Below are 16,768 nucleotides of genomic sequence, written 5' to 3'. Positions count from 1 at the left end.
CAATCAACTTTGTTCAAAGCTTCAAATTTTCTAAATTTTTCCAGAATTTGTTAAGGAAATAAAGCATACATATATATCCATTAAGTTAAAACCTTCTGTATAACTGCCCACTGCCCTTGAACTTGGTTTTACAATTCTTTTTCATGTCTTTAAACTTTTATTCTATTTGTATGTGTTCTTAACAATATGCAACATCATTGTGCATGCTTCATAAATTCTCCTATAACATTCTACAGACCGATTTCTTTCACTCAACCATATGTGGCTGAAACTGATTCAAGCTGGTGTCCATAACTCAATGGGTCAGGCAGGGTTTGGTTATGAACACAGAACTACTCTAGATGTTCAAGCACAGAATTAGAGGTGTCCGTCACCATCGGAAGGCATGGGGCATCAAAGATCAAGAAAGTCGCAGAAATGATTTTGCTTCTGCAATTCTCAAGAGCTTACTCAGAAGCTTCTGCAACTCTAAAAATCCAGGAGACAGCTGACATCAACTTCAAGCACCTACTACTGCACACTGAAGCAGGTGAAGTGCAAGGACCTGCTCAATGTGGTTGGTAGAGTCCATCTGCCACTGCAAAATGAGAACTATCATTTTTCTTCTGCATAACAAATTCGGGCAAAGATCCCCCTGTTGGAAGATGAACCACCTAGAGCTCTGTGGAAATGAGATGCTAGAAAATATGAGACACTAGTTCCACATTTCCCCCTGTAATTCAAAGGTGACTACAGAGAGGGATGCAACGACGCCACACTGACTCTAGTTTGCTCGCCATCAGATCTGCAATGAACTGGTGCTAAAGAGTATGCCGCCTGGCCCGGGGATGTAGCTCAGTGGCATTGTGCCTGCCTCACAAGTGCAAGGTCCTGAGTCTGATCCCCAGTACTGGAAAAAAAAAAAGTGTGCCACAATTTCCTCACCCCCTCACCTGCTGATGGACATTAGATTGCTATTACTAAATACACTGCAGTGTGTGGTACATGCCTGTGAATAAAGACCTCATTCATCTAAGACTTCCAGGACACACTGAACAGAAGACTGATAGATATTCTTGTGATCACAAGGGAATAAAGGGATGACATTTAAACTTTCACTGTAGGTATAACCTTCATTGCAGGTCTCTGGATGGCACCCTTGATCAGACAGGGAACACTTCTTGCAATCCTAACTACTAAGAGTTATTGTTTTAAAGGATGACTGTTAAAACTTGACAAATGCTTTAGTTGCATTTCTTTGTCTAAGGATGTGGTCATATTTTTTCCTTTAATCTGTTAATGTGGCATACTGCATTACAGATTTTCAAACGTTAAGTCTGCACTCCTGGAAAATAATATACACAATTTGATTGTATATAACCAAAAGAATCACAGGCTCAAGGAGGTTCCTAAGCAACCCAAGTAGTACAAAGTCAAATAACAAACCAACTTGAGGACAGGATATAAATCATCAGGGACAGACTTTCTCCTATCTACTCCCCTTCAGGACCCAAGTGGAGATATCACCTTATATAAACAGATCTTTTCTAGTATACCTTTTGTAGTCTTTGGTAGGTTCTAACTTCATATGGGAGTCTCAGAGCCAAGCCCATCTTTCATGTGCCCAAGTCTCATCTCTTGTCCCTGGGTGGCTCTTCAGCACCTAAACTTCCTTGTACCTATTCTCAGCAACCAAACTGCAGCGCCCACTTGAAAATCAATCATTCTGGTCTTCAATTCCCTATTTTGGCCCCTTGTGTTTACCTTACTTTCTTATGAGTTGTAAAATATGCCTGAGGATATTTGTTCAATTCTGTCCAGAATTTCTATCTGTTTTCTAGTAGGAAGGTTCTTAAATCATCTAGTTTGCCTTTTGGCCAGAAACAAGAGTCTCTCAGAATACCTTTGTAACATCAAAAAATTCAAAGACCCCACACACACCCACACTGTTGTCAGGATCGTGCCTCTCATCATCATCTCCATCATCATCTCAGCTAACATTTAATTCAAACACGCTCCAAGTACTGGGCTAAATGCTTTATGAACACCAATCATTTAACTGTCATGGCCTATAACATAAACCCACTACTTAGCATAGCTTATAATACATCTGTTAAAGAAATATTAAAATAGTTTTGTCATGTAATCACAATTGTATTTCATATATTATTAAAATAAGCTTGCACGTATACAAGATAGGTAATTTATCTCACTACAGACTCTTTCAAGTGAGCATATGAACTGTATACTCTCCATCCAATACTCAGTCTTTTTTCTTCCCATTTCACTCTCCTCTGTGGGATGTGAGAACCCAAAATTGAGACTCAATGACCTATACAAAACATACCAAAAAAAGCCCCACACGCACTAAGTAGCTAGGTAGTGGTTTCTATAGTGTTACCAATAACTCTAACAGGATAACAACCCAGTGGAAGAAGTACTATTGTAATTTTACAGATGGGGATACTTAAACTGATGAACTCATTCATTTAAGGTCATGCAAACAGTATCTGAGCCAAGACTCAATTCCAAGTTTTTCAACACCAAATGCTGGGCTCCTAGATGCATAATTCCACATCTCCAATTGTTACCATTCTACGTGTACCAGTCACCTGTGGTAGAGCTGAGCAGACTGTGCCTTGCACAACTTTAGGGGCTGCGGTTCACGTTGCTGTCATCACAAACTTATGTGTTCATTTTGACAAACTCAGCAGATGCACTTTTCTAATTTAAATAGCATTGTCTCATAAATGGTCTTTAGTTTCTTTGTTGTAGGAAAAATTGACACTTTCTAAGAAATCCACTTCATTTAGTGGCAAATGCCAAAATAATTTCCATCTCCAGCCAAAATCTTCCACTAGGCATCCTATTCCTGCCCTGAGACACCTCAGAGAGTAAGAGGCAGCCCACAAAGCCAGTGGTTTTCAAACTCCAGTGTTCTTAAGAGGCTATCTGGGGCTGGGGCTTTAGCTCAGTGGTTCTTCCACCTGCTGTGCAAGCGCAAGGACCCGAGTGTGATCCCCGGTACCAAAGAAAAAAGAGTCTACCTGAGGAACTTTTAAGAACCTCGTACCTGAATTATGACTGAGTATGTCTGGGGTGAGTGATGAGAAGCTGTGTATTTGTTCAGGACCGTAAGAGACCCCCAAACACCACGGTCGGAAGCTGGCACCCCTCAGTCTCTATTCCCAGCTTGAGAAGTCTCAAATACAGTCTTCATGAGAAGACATAATTCAGCATAAAGAACTCAAATTTGCATTCCCTGAAACTTATAACTAGAAGATGATCATTTATATGAGAAAGTAAATTCAGAATTAACTCCTCCCTTCATTCTCCTATCCATTCCTAATGATATTGATTGGTACCCAGCTTCTTAGGACTTTTTTTTTTAATTCTTTTTTTGGTACATTGTAGGTATACAACACAATTACATTTCTCATTGGGAATTGTACCTTTACATGATGCATCTTGGTTCTTATTTATTCCTCATTCCTAGCCCTCCCTTCACCACCTCCACCCTTCCCCATTTACAAAAACTTTATTTCCATGTTTTCCATTTCTCAGCATTTTTCCTTTCCCTTCTTTCCTTTCCCCTGCCCCTCCCACTACCCCTACTCCTTTGGACCTTTTCTTCCTATTTTGCATTATCGATTATTCATTCTAATCATTGGTACATTTTAGGTATACAATATAAGGACATTCATCATTGGAAATTTTCACCTTTACATAGTCTCTCTTGGTTCTTATTTTTCATCCTTGCCCAGCCCTCCCTTCAACCCCTCTAGTCCTCCCTATTTACAAAGATTTTGTTCCTATTTTTCCATTTTCTCATATTAACCCCACTCCCTTCTATCCTTTCCCCTAGCCCTCCCACTTCCTTCCCCTTTGCCCCTTTTCTTCCTATTTCACATTACCTATTATACATTTAGTCCTTATTTACACTTTCAGTTTCTCACACCAGAAAACCTATTCGGTATTTAAACATATGTGTCCTATTTATTTCACTTAAGAGTATGGCGTCAATGTGCATCCACTTAGCTATAAATGTCTCTAATTTCTCATTTTTTATGGCTGAGTAGTACTCCATTTTATTAAAAAAACACATTTTCTTTATCCAGTCATCACTTGATGGGCATTTGGGCTGTTTCCAAGTTTTAGCTATCACAAACTGGGATGCTATGAACATGGGTGCACATATATCACTGTGGTTTGATTCTTTTAATTCTTTGGGGAAGATCCCTAGCAGTGGAATAGCTGGGTCAAATGGGACTTCCAGTCCTAGTTCTTTGAGGTATCTCCATACTGATTTCCACAGTGGTTGCACCAGTCTACACTCCCACCAGCAGTGGAGCAGGGTTCCTCTTTCCCGACAGCCCTGCCAGCATTTGTTATTGGTTGATTTCATGATAGCAGCCATTCTTTCTGGAGTGAAGTGGAATCTCAGCGTTGTTTTCATTTGGATCTCTCGAATGACCAGTGATGTTGAACATTTTTTCATGTACTTATTTACTATTTCTACTTCTTTGTCTGAGAAATGTCTGTTCATTTCAGATGCCCATTTTCGGATTCGGTCTTTAAATTTGGGAGGTCTGATCTTTTTAAGTTCTTTATAAATTCAAGATAGTAGATCTTTGTCTGAGGAAAAGCAGGTGAAGATTTTTTCCCACATTGTGGGTTGTCTCTTCACACTGCTGGTGGTTTCTCTTGCTGTGCAGAAGCCTTTTAATAAGAAGAGATCCCATTTGTTGATTGTTTGTGCTAGTTCATGGGCAACTGAGGTTTTGTTCATAAAATGTTTTCCTACACCGATGTCTTCAAGGGTTCTACCTAACCTCTGTTCCAACTGGTTCAGAGTTTCTATTTTAATATTTAGATCTTTACTCCATTTTGATTTTAGTTTAGTGCATGGTGAGAGATATAGGTCTAGTTTTAGTCTTTGGCAAGTTGAAGCCCAATTTTTCCAGCACCATTTATTAAAGAGGCTATCTTTCCTCCAGTGAGGGTGTTTGGCTCCTTTGTCGAAGATGAGATGGCTGAGTGTGTCTGGCGTTGTTTCTGCATCTTCTAATCTGTTCCACTGGTCCTCAGGTCTGTTTCTTTGCCAGTACCATGCTGTTTTTATCACAGTAGCTTTGTAGTAGAGTTGCAGGTTGGGGATTGTGATACCCCCTGCCATGTCTCAGTTACCTAGAATTGCTTTTACTATTCTGGGTCTCTTCTTGCTCCAAATGAATTTTTGGATTGTTTTCTTGAGGTCCATGAAGTATGCTGCTGGGATCTCAATTGGAATTGCATTAAATCTATATAGCAGTTTTGGAAGTATGGCCATTTTCACTATATTAATCCTTCCTACCCAGGAGCAGGGGATGTCTGTCCATTTTCTGATATCATTTTCAATCTCTCTTTTCAGAGTGCTAGTTTTCAGAGAAGAGGTCTTTGGTTTCTTTTGTTAGGTTGATTCCTAGGTATTTCAATTTTTTGGATGCTATTGTGAAAGGAATTATTTGCCCTATTTCTCTCTCAGTGAGTCTGTCATTGGTGTAGAGGAAAGCTATTGATTTTTGGTGTGTTGACCTTATAACCAGCTACTTGACTGAATTTGGTTATTAAGTCTAGAAGACTTTTGGTGGAGTTCTTGGGGTCTTCTATATAGAGTATCGTGTCATCTGCAAATAATGACAATTTGACTTCTTCATTTCCTATCTTTGTTCCTTTTATTTCTTTCTCTTGTCTAATTGCCATGGCTAATGTTTCCAGAACTATATTGAACAAGAGTGGTGATAGTGGACATCCTTGTCTTGTTCCTGATTTGAGTGTGAAGGATTTCAGTTTTTGACTATTTAGTATGATATTGGCTGTTGGTTTTTCATAGATGGCTTCTATCAGTTTAAGGTAGAGATCATCTATTCCAATTTTTTGTAGGGTTTTTATCATAAATGCATGTTGGATTTTGTCAAATGCTTTTTCTGCGTCTATGGAGATAATCATATGCTTTTTCTCCTTGGCTCTGTTGATATAGTGTATTACATTAATCGATTTGCGTATATTGAACCATCCCTGCATCCCTGGGATGAATCCCACTTGATCAGGGTGTATGATCTTCTTGATGATCTTCTGCATTCTGTTTGCCATTATCTTAGTAAGGATTTTTGCATCTATTTTCATTAATGAGATTGGCCTATAGTTCCCCTTTTCAGTTGGGTCTTTCTCTGCTTTGGGGATCAAGGTGATGCTTGCTTCCAGGAATTAATTTGGGAGTATTGCTTCCCTTTCAGTTTCATTGAAGAGTTTAAACAGTAGTGGCAGCAGTTCCTCTCTAAATGTCTTGTAGAATTCAGCAGTGAAGCCATCAGGGCCCCAGCTTTTCTTAGTTGATAAGTTTTTAATTACATTTTCAATTTCCTTGGTTGTTATTGGGTTGTTCAGAATTTTTAGGTCTTCTTCGTTCAACTTGGGAGTTCATATGTATCTAGGAATCTGTTCATTTCTTCTGTGTTGTCCATCTTATTGGCGTATAGGTTCTGGAAGTAGGTATTGATGATCCTCTGGATTTCTGCTGGGTCTGTTGTAATTTCACCCTTTTCACTCTTAATTGCATGGATTTGGGCCTTTTCTTTCCTTTTTCTGACAAGGTTGGCTAAGGGTTTGTCAATTCTGTTGATTCTTTTGAAGAACCAAGTCTTGGCTTCATTGATTTTTTTTGTATCGTTCTCTTAGTCTCCATTGCATTGACTTCTCCTCTGATCTTTATCATTTCCTCCCTTGTATGAACTCTGGGGTTGTCCTGTTCTTCTTTTTCTAGAAGCTTGAGGTACAGCATCCGGTTGTTTAATTGGGCTTGTTCTGTTTTCCTAATATGCGTGTTCACTGTTATGAATTTCCCTCATAAGACTGCTTTCATTGTGTCCCACAGATTCTGATATGTTGTATTGTCATTGTCATTTAATTGAAGGAACTGTCTGATTTCTTCTTTAATTTCCTCTGTGACCCATGGGTTATTCAGAAGTGTGTTGTTCAATTTCCACGTGTTTATGAAAGTTTTGCAGTTTCTTTTGCTATGGATCTCCAATTTCATCCCACTATGGTCTGATAATATACAGGGGATAACTTCAATTCCTTTGCACTTACTTAAACATGTTCTATGTGTGAGTATGTGGTCTATTTTGGAGAATGACCCATGTGCAGCTGAGACGAATGTGTATTCTGATTTTGTGGGGTGGAAGACTCTGTAAACATCTGTTAAGTTCATTTGTTCAAGAGTTCAACTGAGTTCTAGTATTTCAACTAGTATGTCTAGTTGATCTATCTATTTGTGACAGTGGGGTGTTGAGGTCCCCCACTACAATTGTATTAGTGCATATATGACTTTTCATGTCCGTTAGTGTTTTATATAGTTGGGCGCACTAGTGTTTGGTGCATAGATATTTATGATTGTCATCTCTTCCTCTTGGATTCTTCCTTTACAAGGATGTAGTGTCCTTCTTCATCTCTCTTAATCAGTGTTGGTTTGAAATCTACTTGATCTGCAAAGAGGATAGCCACTTCTGCTTTTTTTCGGGTTCCTGTCGCATGCAGTATTGTTTTCCACCCTTTAACTTTCAGTCTATGAGTTTCCTTTTGAATTAAGTGTGTTTCTTGTACGCAGCATATTGTTGGATTTTGCTTCTTGACCCATTCTGCCAGTCTATTTCTTTTGATTGGTGAATTGAGAACATTAACGTTGATGGTTATAACTGAAACATTTTGACTTGTCATTGCCATGACTTTTTCTTTTTGTTGGGCTCTCCCCCTTTACATTTAATTTTTTGTCATGCCAGATGGGTTCATTCTGCTTTGCTTCCTGCATTGTGATCCTCAATGTCTGTTCCTAGGATATTGTGTAAAATTCTTTGGAGTGCTGGTTTGGTATTCATGAAGTTCCTAAGGTGCTCTTTGTCATGAAAGTATCTTATTTCTCCATCCATTTTGAAAGATAGTTTTGCAGGGTACATCAATCTGGGTTGGAGGCTGTTTTCTTTTAGGGCTTGGAATATGTCACTCCAAGCTCTTCTTGCCTTGATGGTTTGTGTTGAGAAGTCTGCTGTGATTGTGATGGGCTTTCCTTTGTATGTGATTTGTTTCTTTTCTCTGACTGCTTGGAGAACTTTGTTCTTCTGTTGTGTTTCTGGAATCTTAACAGTTATATGCCTATGTGTAGATTTTTTTTTGATGAAGGCTATTTGGAGTCCTCTATGCCTCACTTATCTGTATGTCAAGCTCTTTTCCCCTGCTTGGGAAGTTTTCTGCCATTATTTCTGTGAAGAGATTTTTTATGTCATCTGCACTCTCTCCTGTTTCTTCATTGAACCCAATCAGTCTTATGTTATTCTTTTTTGCATCATGTAGCAGCTGCTGGATTGATTTCTCATGTTCCCTTATAATTTTGAAGCAATTTTTCTTTTCCTGGTCACTAATTGCAATCTTATCTTCTATATCTGAAATTCTGTCCTCACATTGGCCCATTCTGCTGTGTAGACTTTCAATGGAGTTTTTCATCTCCTGGAAATCTATTTGCATCTGTTTTATGGATTCCATTTGTTTTTTATGTTGCGATTCCATCATGTTCCTCAGCTCCTCTCTAGATTTATTAATCATATCTTGCACTAGGAGCACAATTTCTCCTGTTATCTGAGAAATTATTTCTGATTTCATTTTTTCCAGATCCCCTTTTGCTGCCAGTTCAGTGCATCCAGGTGGTTGAGTATCAGAGTGTTCCATCTCATTTCCCTTTGGGGTTGCTGTAGGTAATCTGGAAGTCTGGTTTTGAGACTTAGTTATGTGTTTTCTCATTTCGACTGGGGCGGGGGGCCGTTAGTGCCTGCAGGGATTACCTCCTCTGAGCTGGGTGAGGTGGGACAGGGGCCGGGAGCAGCGGTAGGGATGGTGACCCAAAAGCCCTTTCCTGTGGGCTGGGAGCAGCAGGAGGGATGGTGGCCGGGAAACCCCTTCCTCTGGACCAGGAGCAGTGGGATGGTGGCTCAGAAACCCCTCCCTCTGGGCCAGGAGCAGTGGGAGGGATGGTGGCCTGCAAGCCCCTTCCTCTGGGCCTAGAGCAGCGGGACAGAAGGTGGCCCAAAAGGCCTTTCCTCTGGGCTGGGAGCAGTGGGAGGAATGGTGACCAGGAAGCCCCTTCCTCTGGACCAGGAGCAGTGGGACGACGGCTCAGTAGCCCCTACCTCTGGGCCAGGAACAGTGGGACTCAGTACCTTGGTCTGGTGGTCTGGTGTCCTCTGCGTCTTTATAGTGTGGAACCAGGTGGCTGTACAGAGGAGCGCGGGGGGGGGGGGTCCACTGTATTGTTGCCAGAGTGCAGGCTGATTTGGCGTGTTCCGCGTGACTCAGGACCTCGGTAGGGCGTGCGCAGACCTGCCTGTCTGCAGCGGGCTGATTCAGTGTCTTCTGTGCAACTCGGGACCTCAGTAGGGTGTGCGCAGACCTGCCTGTCTGCAGCGGGCTGATTCGGCATCTTCCAGGTGACTTGGGACCTCTTAGGACTTCATTTTACCAAATATAGCAGAGGTGTTGATGAAACCAAATTTTTAAAATTAGCACTTGTTTTTGTATTTCAAAGGGCTACCACAGATGCAGATGATAGGATAGGTGACGTATTATTAAAGTTTAATTAAAACATTTTGATGTTCATACACTAGAAAAATATCATTTGTAAAAACATATCACAATATATGTGAATAAGTATATTTTGTGTAAATATATTGGAAACTTTTTTAAAAATCGACAGGCAACACACCAGAGTGGCTAATGGCCCAGATTGTGAGGGCAAAACACCTAATTCAAATACCATTCACCATGTGACTCTTGACACACTGGATGTAGTGAAAATGAACACTGTGGCTATACAAATCAGCTTGGGTACAACTCAGAAACACAATCCCGTGAGTGAAAACTAAGCCAAAGATGAATACACACAGTGTGGCCCTATTTATATAACTTTAAATAGAATCTGTGCCCTCTTATAAAAGGGGCCTGAGGATCTGCGAGCTTTAGTGTTGGTGGGAGGCCTGGAACCAACCTATCATGGATGCTAAGATAACTGTACCATAATATTTTCTTTCTTAAGTTAGCAGATGAAGAAATTAGTCTTCATCATAATTGTGCTCATTTCAGCAGCACATATAGTAAAATTGGAAAGATTATATTCTTTATAATTTTATGTCATATTTCAACTAGATTATTTTAACTATAGCATTATGAGGATGAACATTTAGCAACAGGGAAATGCTGATGAAATGATGTTATGAAAAAGCATCAGAGTGCTATGTCTAAAAACTATGAGACCTGAAGAGTAAATCAATATATAAATTTACAGATATTTTTGTTCTTTTTTGTATCATGAAATACATTCCAATATTAATACTACTTTTGTAATTTAAAATTACGCTTCATGAATTAAATCAGGAAAATCAAAATACAATTCACCAGCTTCCTGTCTAGAAAAATATTCTTTGAGAGTAGTCTATCCAACACTAGCATCCCAAGTAGACAGTCCAAGTGAGTTAGTGTTTTATTCTCAAATAATGGGACACATGGTATTCTATATCTCCTTACAACATCAAAGCACTCATACACACATTAATGCTTCTGAGACATCTCACAGTAAAGAAATGTACTGTGTTTAATCCAAAGTCACTCAGGATGTCTGATCATGGCATCCTTTTCTGAAGCACAGTGCTTAGCATCACCTGGGACAGTTTTCAAATGTTGTTCTAGATTTTGCCTGTAAATGAATGAATATTTATTGTCTATACAAGGCAGTTCCCCAAATTCCCATTTGGATCTACAGGACACAATCCATGATATACAGAAATAATCCAAATATCATGAGAAGCATTATAAGAGGAATAGGCACTTGTCTCCCCCAGCCCCTTTCTCTACCCAACGCTGAGAACTTCCCATGTGCCTTGACTACATTTAAGCAAGTGAGAACTTGCTCAGTCTGGCAGAAGCATGTGCTGAGTAACTTTGCTCTATAAATCTATGCATCACAATACATTCAAAATAATGGTAGTAATGTAACTGGAAGTCCTGTTAAAGACTTTATTTGGTAAACTTACTGGATTTTTTCCTAGAGTATAATCAAAAGGTAGAAAAATGTCCCCATAATTCTAAATATATATAGAAATAATAAATTCATAAATCAAATTTCATTTACAAATTTGATATTAACTGAAAATTAAAACCCATATTTTAGCTATATTTTCTACAATATATTATAATACCTTTAATATTGGAAGAACTTCCAGGATCCCTTGTGGAGTCTCCGGGAATTCCTCAAACCCTTTTGTTAATGGTGTGTCTGCAAATGAGAGAAAGAAAAGAAGGAAGAGAGTAAGGGAAAAAAGAGGAGGAAAAGGGAAGAAAAGAAAAGATAGGAAGAGAAAAAGAAGAGAATAGAAAGAAGAAGAAATAAAGGGAAAGAAGGAAGGACCAGGGAAAAGAAAAGAAAAATGTAGATACAGCAGAATTACAATCATAGCATACTAAATTTATTATATTTTTAATTGCTCAATTATTTAAGGAGCTCAGAAGTGATTCGATGCCTCAGAATTTGACTGAATACCCGATAGTTTCTTCATGTAACCGGACATTTTCTCGGTGTATAGCACTGCGAACGCATCTCGCAGAGCCTGGCAGCCACAGAGGCTCCTTCCTGTAATCCAAGATACTTGGGAGGCAGAAGCAGGAAGAGCACTTGAGCCCAGAAGTCTGAGCTAAGCCTAGGCAACATAATCAGATCCCATCTCAAAAAGAAAAGAAAACAGCTCTTTGCGATACAACAAATGAAATCAAAAATCCTCTTGATCAACACAGTAATATGATAGAGATTGGTCTTCCTACATCTACTATAAAGTTTACTTTAAAACATTCAGAAAAGAGCAGCACAGAAGCCTTATGAATTGAGACAAATATCAGAAAAGCCCACTCTGAATTAGAAGAATATCTATTATAAATATTCATATAGCAAAGTTAGTTTCTTTCTTTAAAATTTATTTAATAATTCAAACTACACAATGCATCACTTAATAAACAACCTAATAAGCACCTTGAAGCAGATAATGATAATACAGAACGGCTTGTATCCTGTGTTTTATGCGCTAATAAGGTGAAGAGAATAATATTCTTAGGCAAGGTAAAAGTCTTCATATATGTAATGAGAACAACCCCTCTTTATACCAACATAGTTTATAAATAGATCATGCTTTAGTATTAATTCCTAGACATGAAACATTTTAACAAAGAATTGATACTTTAGATTGTACTTGTTCCATTTATAATTAAATTACATAAAATAGTTTTCCAAAAGTAACTAGTAAATGAAGCAATCGAATAAAATAAGAAATAGACTTTAAAAAAAAAACCACTGGGGCTTTTGCTTCCACTAACAAGTAGTCTAGAAAAATTCTCCTGGCTGGAGAAAAGCTAGAAAAAATTTTTTTAATTTGTAATTTAAAATCCTAGCACCCGGGAGGCTAAGGCAGGAGGATCACCGCAAGTTCCAGGCCAGCCTGCACTACCTAGTGAATTCAAGGTCAGCCAGAGCTACATAGTGAGACTCTGTCTCAAAACAAATTTGCAAGTTAAGAAGAGAGTGAAAAAATAAATACCGGGCAAGGACCTTGGGAAGGGAGCCCAGGGAGTATGGAAAGGCAGGAGAGCTGTGTCCCCCACCCCAAAGCTTAATTCCAAGATTCCAAAGGGAAGCTGAGAAGCTCTATGGTGATTTGACAGCCTTGAAGGCCTAAGGCAAAAGGGAATTAAGAAAGAAGAGACTACAAAAGGAAAATAAAATAAAGAAGGACACTGGTGATGGGGGATGCAGCTCAGTAGCACCGTGCCTGCCTCAAAAGCACAAGGTCCTGAGTTCGATCCCCAGGACCCAAAAAGAAGGACATTAGTCCATTGCACAGATATTTGTTGTAGTTCCCACCCTGCATCAGCCCATGTGCTGGGGGCCAAGAAAATACAGACCACAAAAACATGCTCTCTTCCTTCAAGAAGCATTTGCTCTCCTGAGAAAGGGGAGAAAATATGAAAGGGGTAAAAAGGAGGAGTAAGAGGTAATTAGGAATGGAGAAGGGAAACATATCAAGTCATCCACAGGGGATAACCTTTCTTACCACCCACTGCAGTAAACCTATTTCCTTATCTCTGGCTATGCCGTCGATACAGTGTGGTACTGAAATGCCTAGCTTCCGCCAACAGAAGTTATCCTGTATTCTCATGTATGCTCATATATTTCTATTTGCATATCTGTATGTTAACGGCCTCATATTCTCCAATGTTTTACCTAGAAACTTTTTAAATTTTCTTCTTGGGCTTCCTAAAAACTCTAATATTTCGGTTAATCTTAATGTGACCTCTGCCACCACCACAAAGTCAATGTCTTCCATTTTACAGCCGTGAATCACTTCATTTATCTGCCACAGAAGATAAACCCACTAAAAAAGAGAAAATGTGCAGCAAAATCAATTAAAATGTATTACATTAGCAAGAGGCACATTTTTCAAAACTTCGAAACCATCTTGTAATAAGTTACATAAATCTCCTTATTAATGCATCTTAATTATAATATAAAGTGGTCTCAAAATTTGATAAATCTGTAATATATAAATTCATTTTTAAAATTCACTTGTTTATAGTCTGCATATCTATGTAATGGCAAATTTATGATGTTATTTTTACATATGAATATTATCTGTATCCTCAAAGCTATTCTCTCTTCAAGGCAACTGTGTGTGATCACCATCAGAGTCTTCCAAATTAGTGAGGGCGATTCAGGTATTTCAGGCTGTACTCTAGGTGCCTTAGAAATTGACTTTCATTCCCATATCCCCAGAGCTTAGCTCATAAAACCAACTACTGCTCTTTGCAACCTAAGACAATAAAACAGTATTTATGCACCCACATGATTACCTAAGAGAGTACATGATAAAAAAAATCACACCTATGTATCATAATGTAGCTACTCTTAGGAGACTCAGAGTCACTGGAGCTAAAATATTTATTGCTAAAACATTTTCTTAAGTTTTCAAGTTATAATATTCAAATGTTCCAACTCTGTCCTTCCCATGAAACATCCTTTTCAAATAGTCTAAACATATTATTTCAAGGGGAAAAAATGCTGAAACTCTTTACTTATTCATATTCTCTATTATGAATCTTACCGAATTTATCTACATTCATGTAACCTTGGACACAAGGTTTATTCCTTCCTTTAAAACTGAAATACTCTCCCACTCCCCAAAACAAAACTGAGTCAGGGTTGCAGGAACACACATTTTTAAAAAGACTCACTCATTACTAAAAAGAGTTATCTTCTTAACACATATATCTGCAAATGTTGGTAGTTATGCAGATGGATAAACAAGGGAAAATCTAGATTAAAATATATATGCAACTTAGATTAATAATAAGAGGTAAAACATGTGAAAAAAAGCAAAAGAAGGAATACTTTATTAGTACTGATTTTCTGGGTGAGTTTTGCATAGTCATTTCTGGACAAACTGATCCAATGAATTCCTAGTTTGCATTTCTGCCATAAGAACATTATCATGTCCACAACAATTTCTTTATCAGGCTGAACATTCTGAAAAAGACAAGTGATAAAAGTGAATGAATAAGAATAGAAAGATATATGTATATAACGTTACTGTGTGCCAGGTAACACTCTGAAAGCTTTATACGTACCAACCCATTTAACCGTCACACCAACCCAATAAGCTGAGTATCATTACTAATCACCTCTACTTTACAGATGGGAAAACTGAGGCACAAGAGGAGGAAGTGATTTCTCCAAAGATGAAATGACCAGAAAGTAGCAAATCAAAGAGATTCAAACCCAAACAGTCTGGCTCAAATTTCCACTCTTAAATGCTTATGTTTCTTCTGTCTCTTGAAGAAGAAAAGCCCAAATATTTTTAGGCACATTTGTGTATCAATAAGTCTCAACCAATTTTGAAATTCATGTATACTTTTCAACTTTTAAATATCTTGCATTAAAATAATAAAGAATTGATGAATGGGGATGGGATGAACTAGTGACCTGAGAGGAAACTGAGAGTGGGTGAAGGACATAGGTAAGGACAGAGAGAAACTGAGGGAACATTCACACTGAGTATCAACAGATGATTCAGAAGGCGTATGTCCGTCTCAAATCAAATTGGCTTTTACAATGGTTAACCTTGATGGTCAGCTTTATTAGACTGAGAAACACCTAGGAAATTAGTAAAACACAGTTCTGGGTGTATTTGTGAGGATTTTTCCAAATCAGTTGGCACGTAGAACAGGAAATTGATGGGGAGACTCATCTTGAAGGTGGGTGGCATAGGGTGGGGGCCCATGGGGCACACAGGCAGGTGAAGGAGGAGGCCCAGCCAGCATAGATTCTCTTGCTACCTCCCTACTTCCTGGCTCCCATGAGATGAGCAGCTTTCCTCAGCCACATCCTTCTGTCATGATGTTTCTGTCTCACCACAGGTCTAATGCAATGGAGCTTGCTGACCATGGACTGAAATCTCTGAAACCATGAGCCAGAATAAACCCTACCTCCATTAAGTTGATTTTCTCAGGTACAATGGTTCCTCAGTTCACAAACTTAATTTGTTTTATGCTTTGGGGGAAGATGGCCGTGTTTATGTTTATATAGGAAAGATGGCCACAATTGTGTTTGTTACCTGATGTGGATTTTGTGAATGGAAGCAAAATTTTATTGAATGCTTTTGTTTGAGAACCAAACTTTTTGCAAACAGATGCATTCATGAACCAAGGTACCACTGTATTTGGTCACATCAACAAAAAGCCAACAAACACAGCACTTTTCACAAAAGAAAAAAACTAATGTTCCTCATTACATTTGAATTAGAAAGATAATGAGTTTTTGATTAAAATATACCAAACTCTTGAGTTCCTCTGAGGCAACTCTAAAACTTAATTTGATGTACATCATACTTTAGTACAAGCTTGGGAACATAATAGAGACCAATAGCAGTACATGTTTATTGGATTGAATTCAGCAAAACTAAGACATGTATGATTCTTTTTTCTGGTACTGGGAATTGAATTTAGGGCCTTTGCACATCCCAGCTGCACGTGTGTGTGTGTGTGTGTGTGTGTGTGTACACGTATGTATATGTGTGTTAAGATGGGATCTCGCTAAATCACTTCACTAAGTTGCCCAAGGTGGGCTCTAGTCTCCTGCCTCGGCCTCCCAGAGTGCTCAGATTATTGGCATGGACCACCACGCCTAGTTTTAAAAACTGGATAGATGAAAGTTCCTTACACTTTTAAGCCTTGATAGATTTTTGTTATGATCTCCCACTATAATTCCATTTACTACCAAACATCTTTCTTTCTTTTTTTTTTCACTTTATTAAATTCTTTTATTGGCACATTGTAGGTATACAACACAATTACATTTCTCATTGGGAATTGTACCTTTACATAATGCATCTTGGTTCTTAATTTTTTCCCATTCCTAGCCCTCCCTTCAGCCCCTCTACCCTTCCCTATTTACAAAAACTTTATTTCCATGTTTTCCATTTCTCAGCATTTTTCCTTTCCCTTCTTTCCTTTCCCCTGCCCCTCCCTCTACCCCTACCCCTTTGGACCTTTTCTTCCTATTTTGCATTATCGATTATTCATTCTAATCATTGTACATTTTAGGTATATAATATAAGGACATTCATCACTGGAAATTTGCACCTTTACATAGTCTCTCCTGGTTCTTATTTTT

At 38.6% G+C, this 16,768-nt stretch overlaps 1 protein-coding gene across 15 annotated transcripts in view; it reads right to left on the bottom strand.

Moving 5' to 3' along the window:
- Positions 1 to 16,768, bottom strand: part of Cfap54 (cilia and flagella associated protein 54) — a 338,714-nt gene that overhangs the window by 252,525 nt on the left and 69,421 nt on the right. For all 15 annotated transcript variants that reach the window (XM_087192632.1, XM_087192626.1, XM_087192630.1 and 12 more), the window contains 3 exons: positions 14,489 to 14,623; positions 13,325 to 13,475; positions 11,256 to 11,332 (listed from right to left, as the gene is read on the bottom strand). In XM_087192632.1, coding sequence (XP_087048758.1) covers positions 11,256 to 11,332; positions 13,325 to 13,475; positions 14,489 to 14,623 — 363 coding nt within the window. The remainder of the gene's footprint in view (positions 1 to 11,255; positions 11,333 to 13,324; positions 13,476 to 14,488; positions 14,624 to 16,768) is intronic.

This window comes from Heterocephalus glaber, unplaced genomic scaffold (genome assembly GCF_053883595.1).
Source record: "Heterocephalus glaber isolate CG9 unplaced genomic scaffold, H.glaber_assembly_v1.0 deba00001572, whole genome shotgun sequence".
Classification (NCBI taxonomy): domain Eukaryota; kingdom Metazoa; phylum Chordata; class Mammalia; order Rodentia; family Bathyergidae; genus Heterocephalus; species Heterocephalus glaber.
Note: the sequence above shows the minus strand (reverse complement) of the source record. Positions and strands in the feature narration are given on the sequence as shown.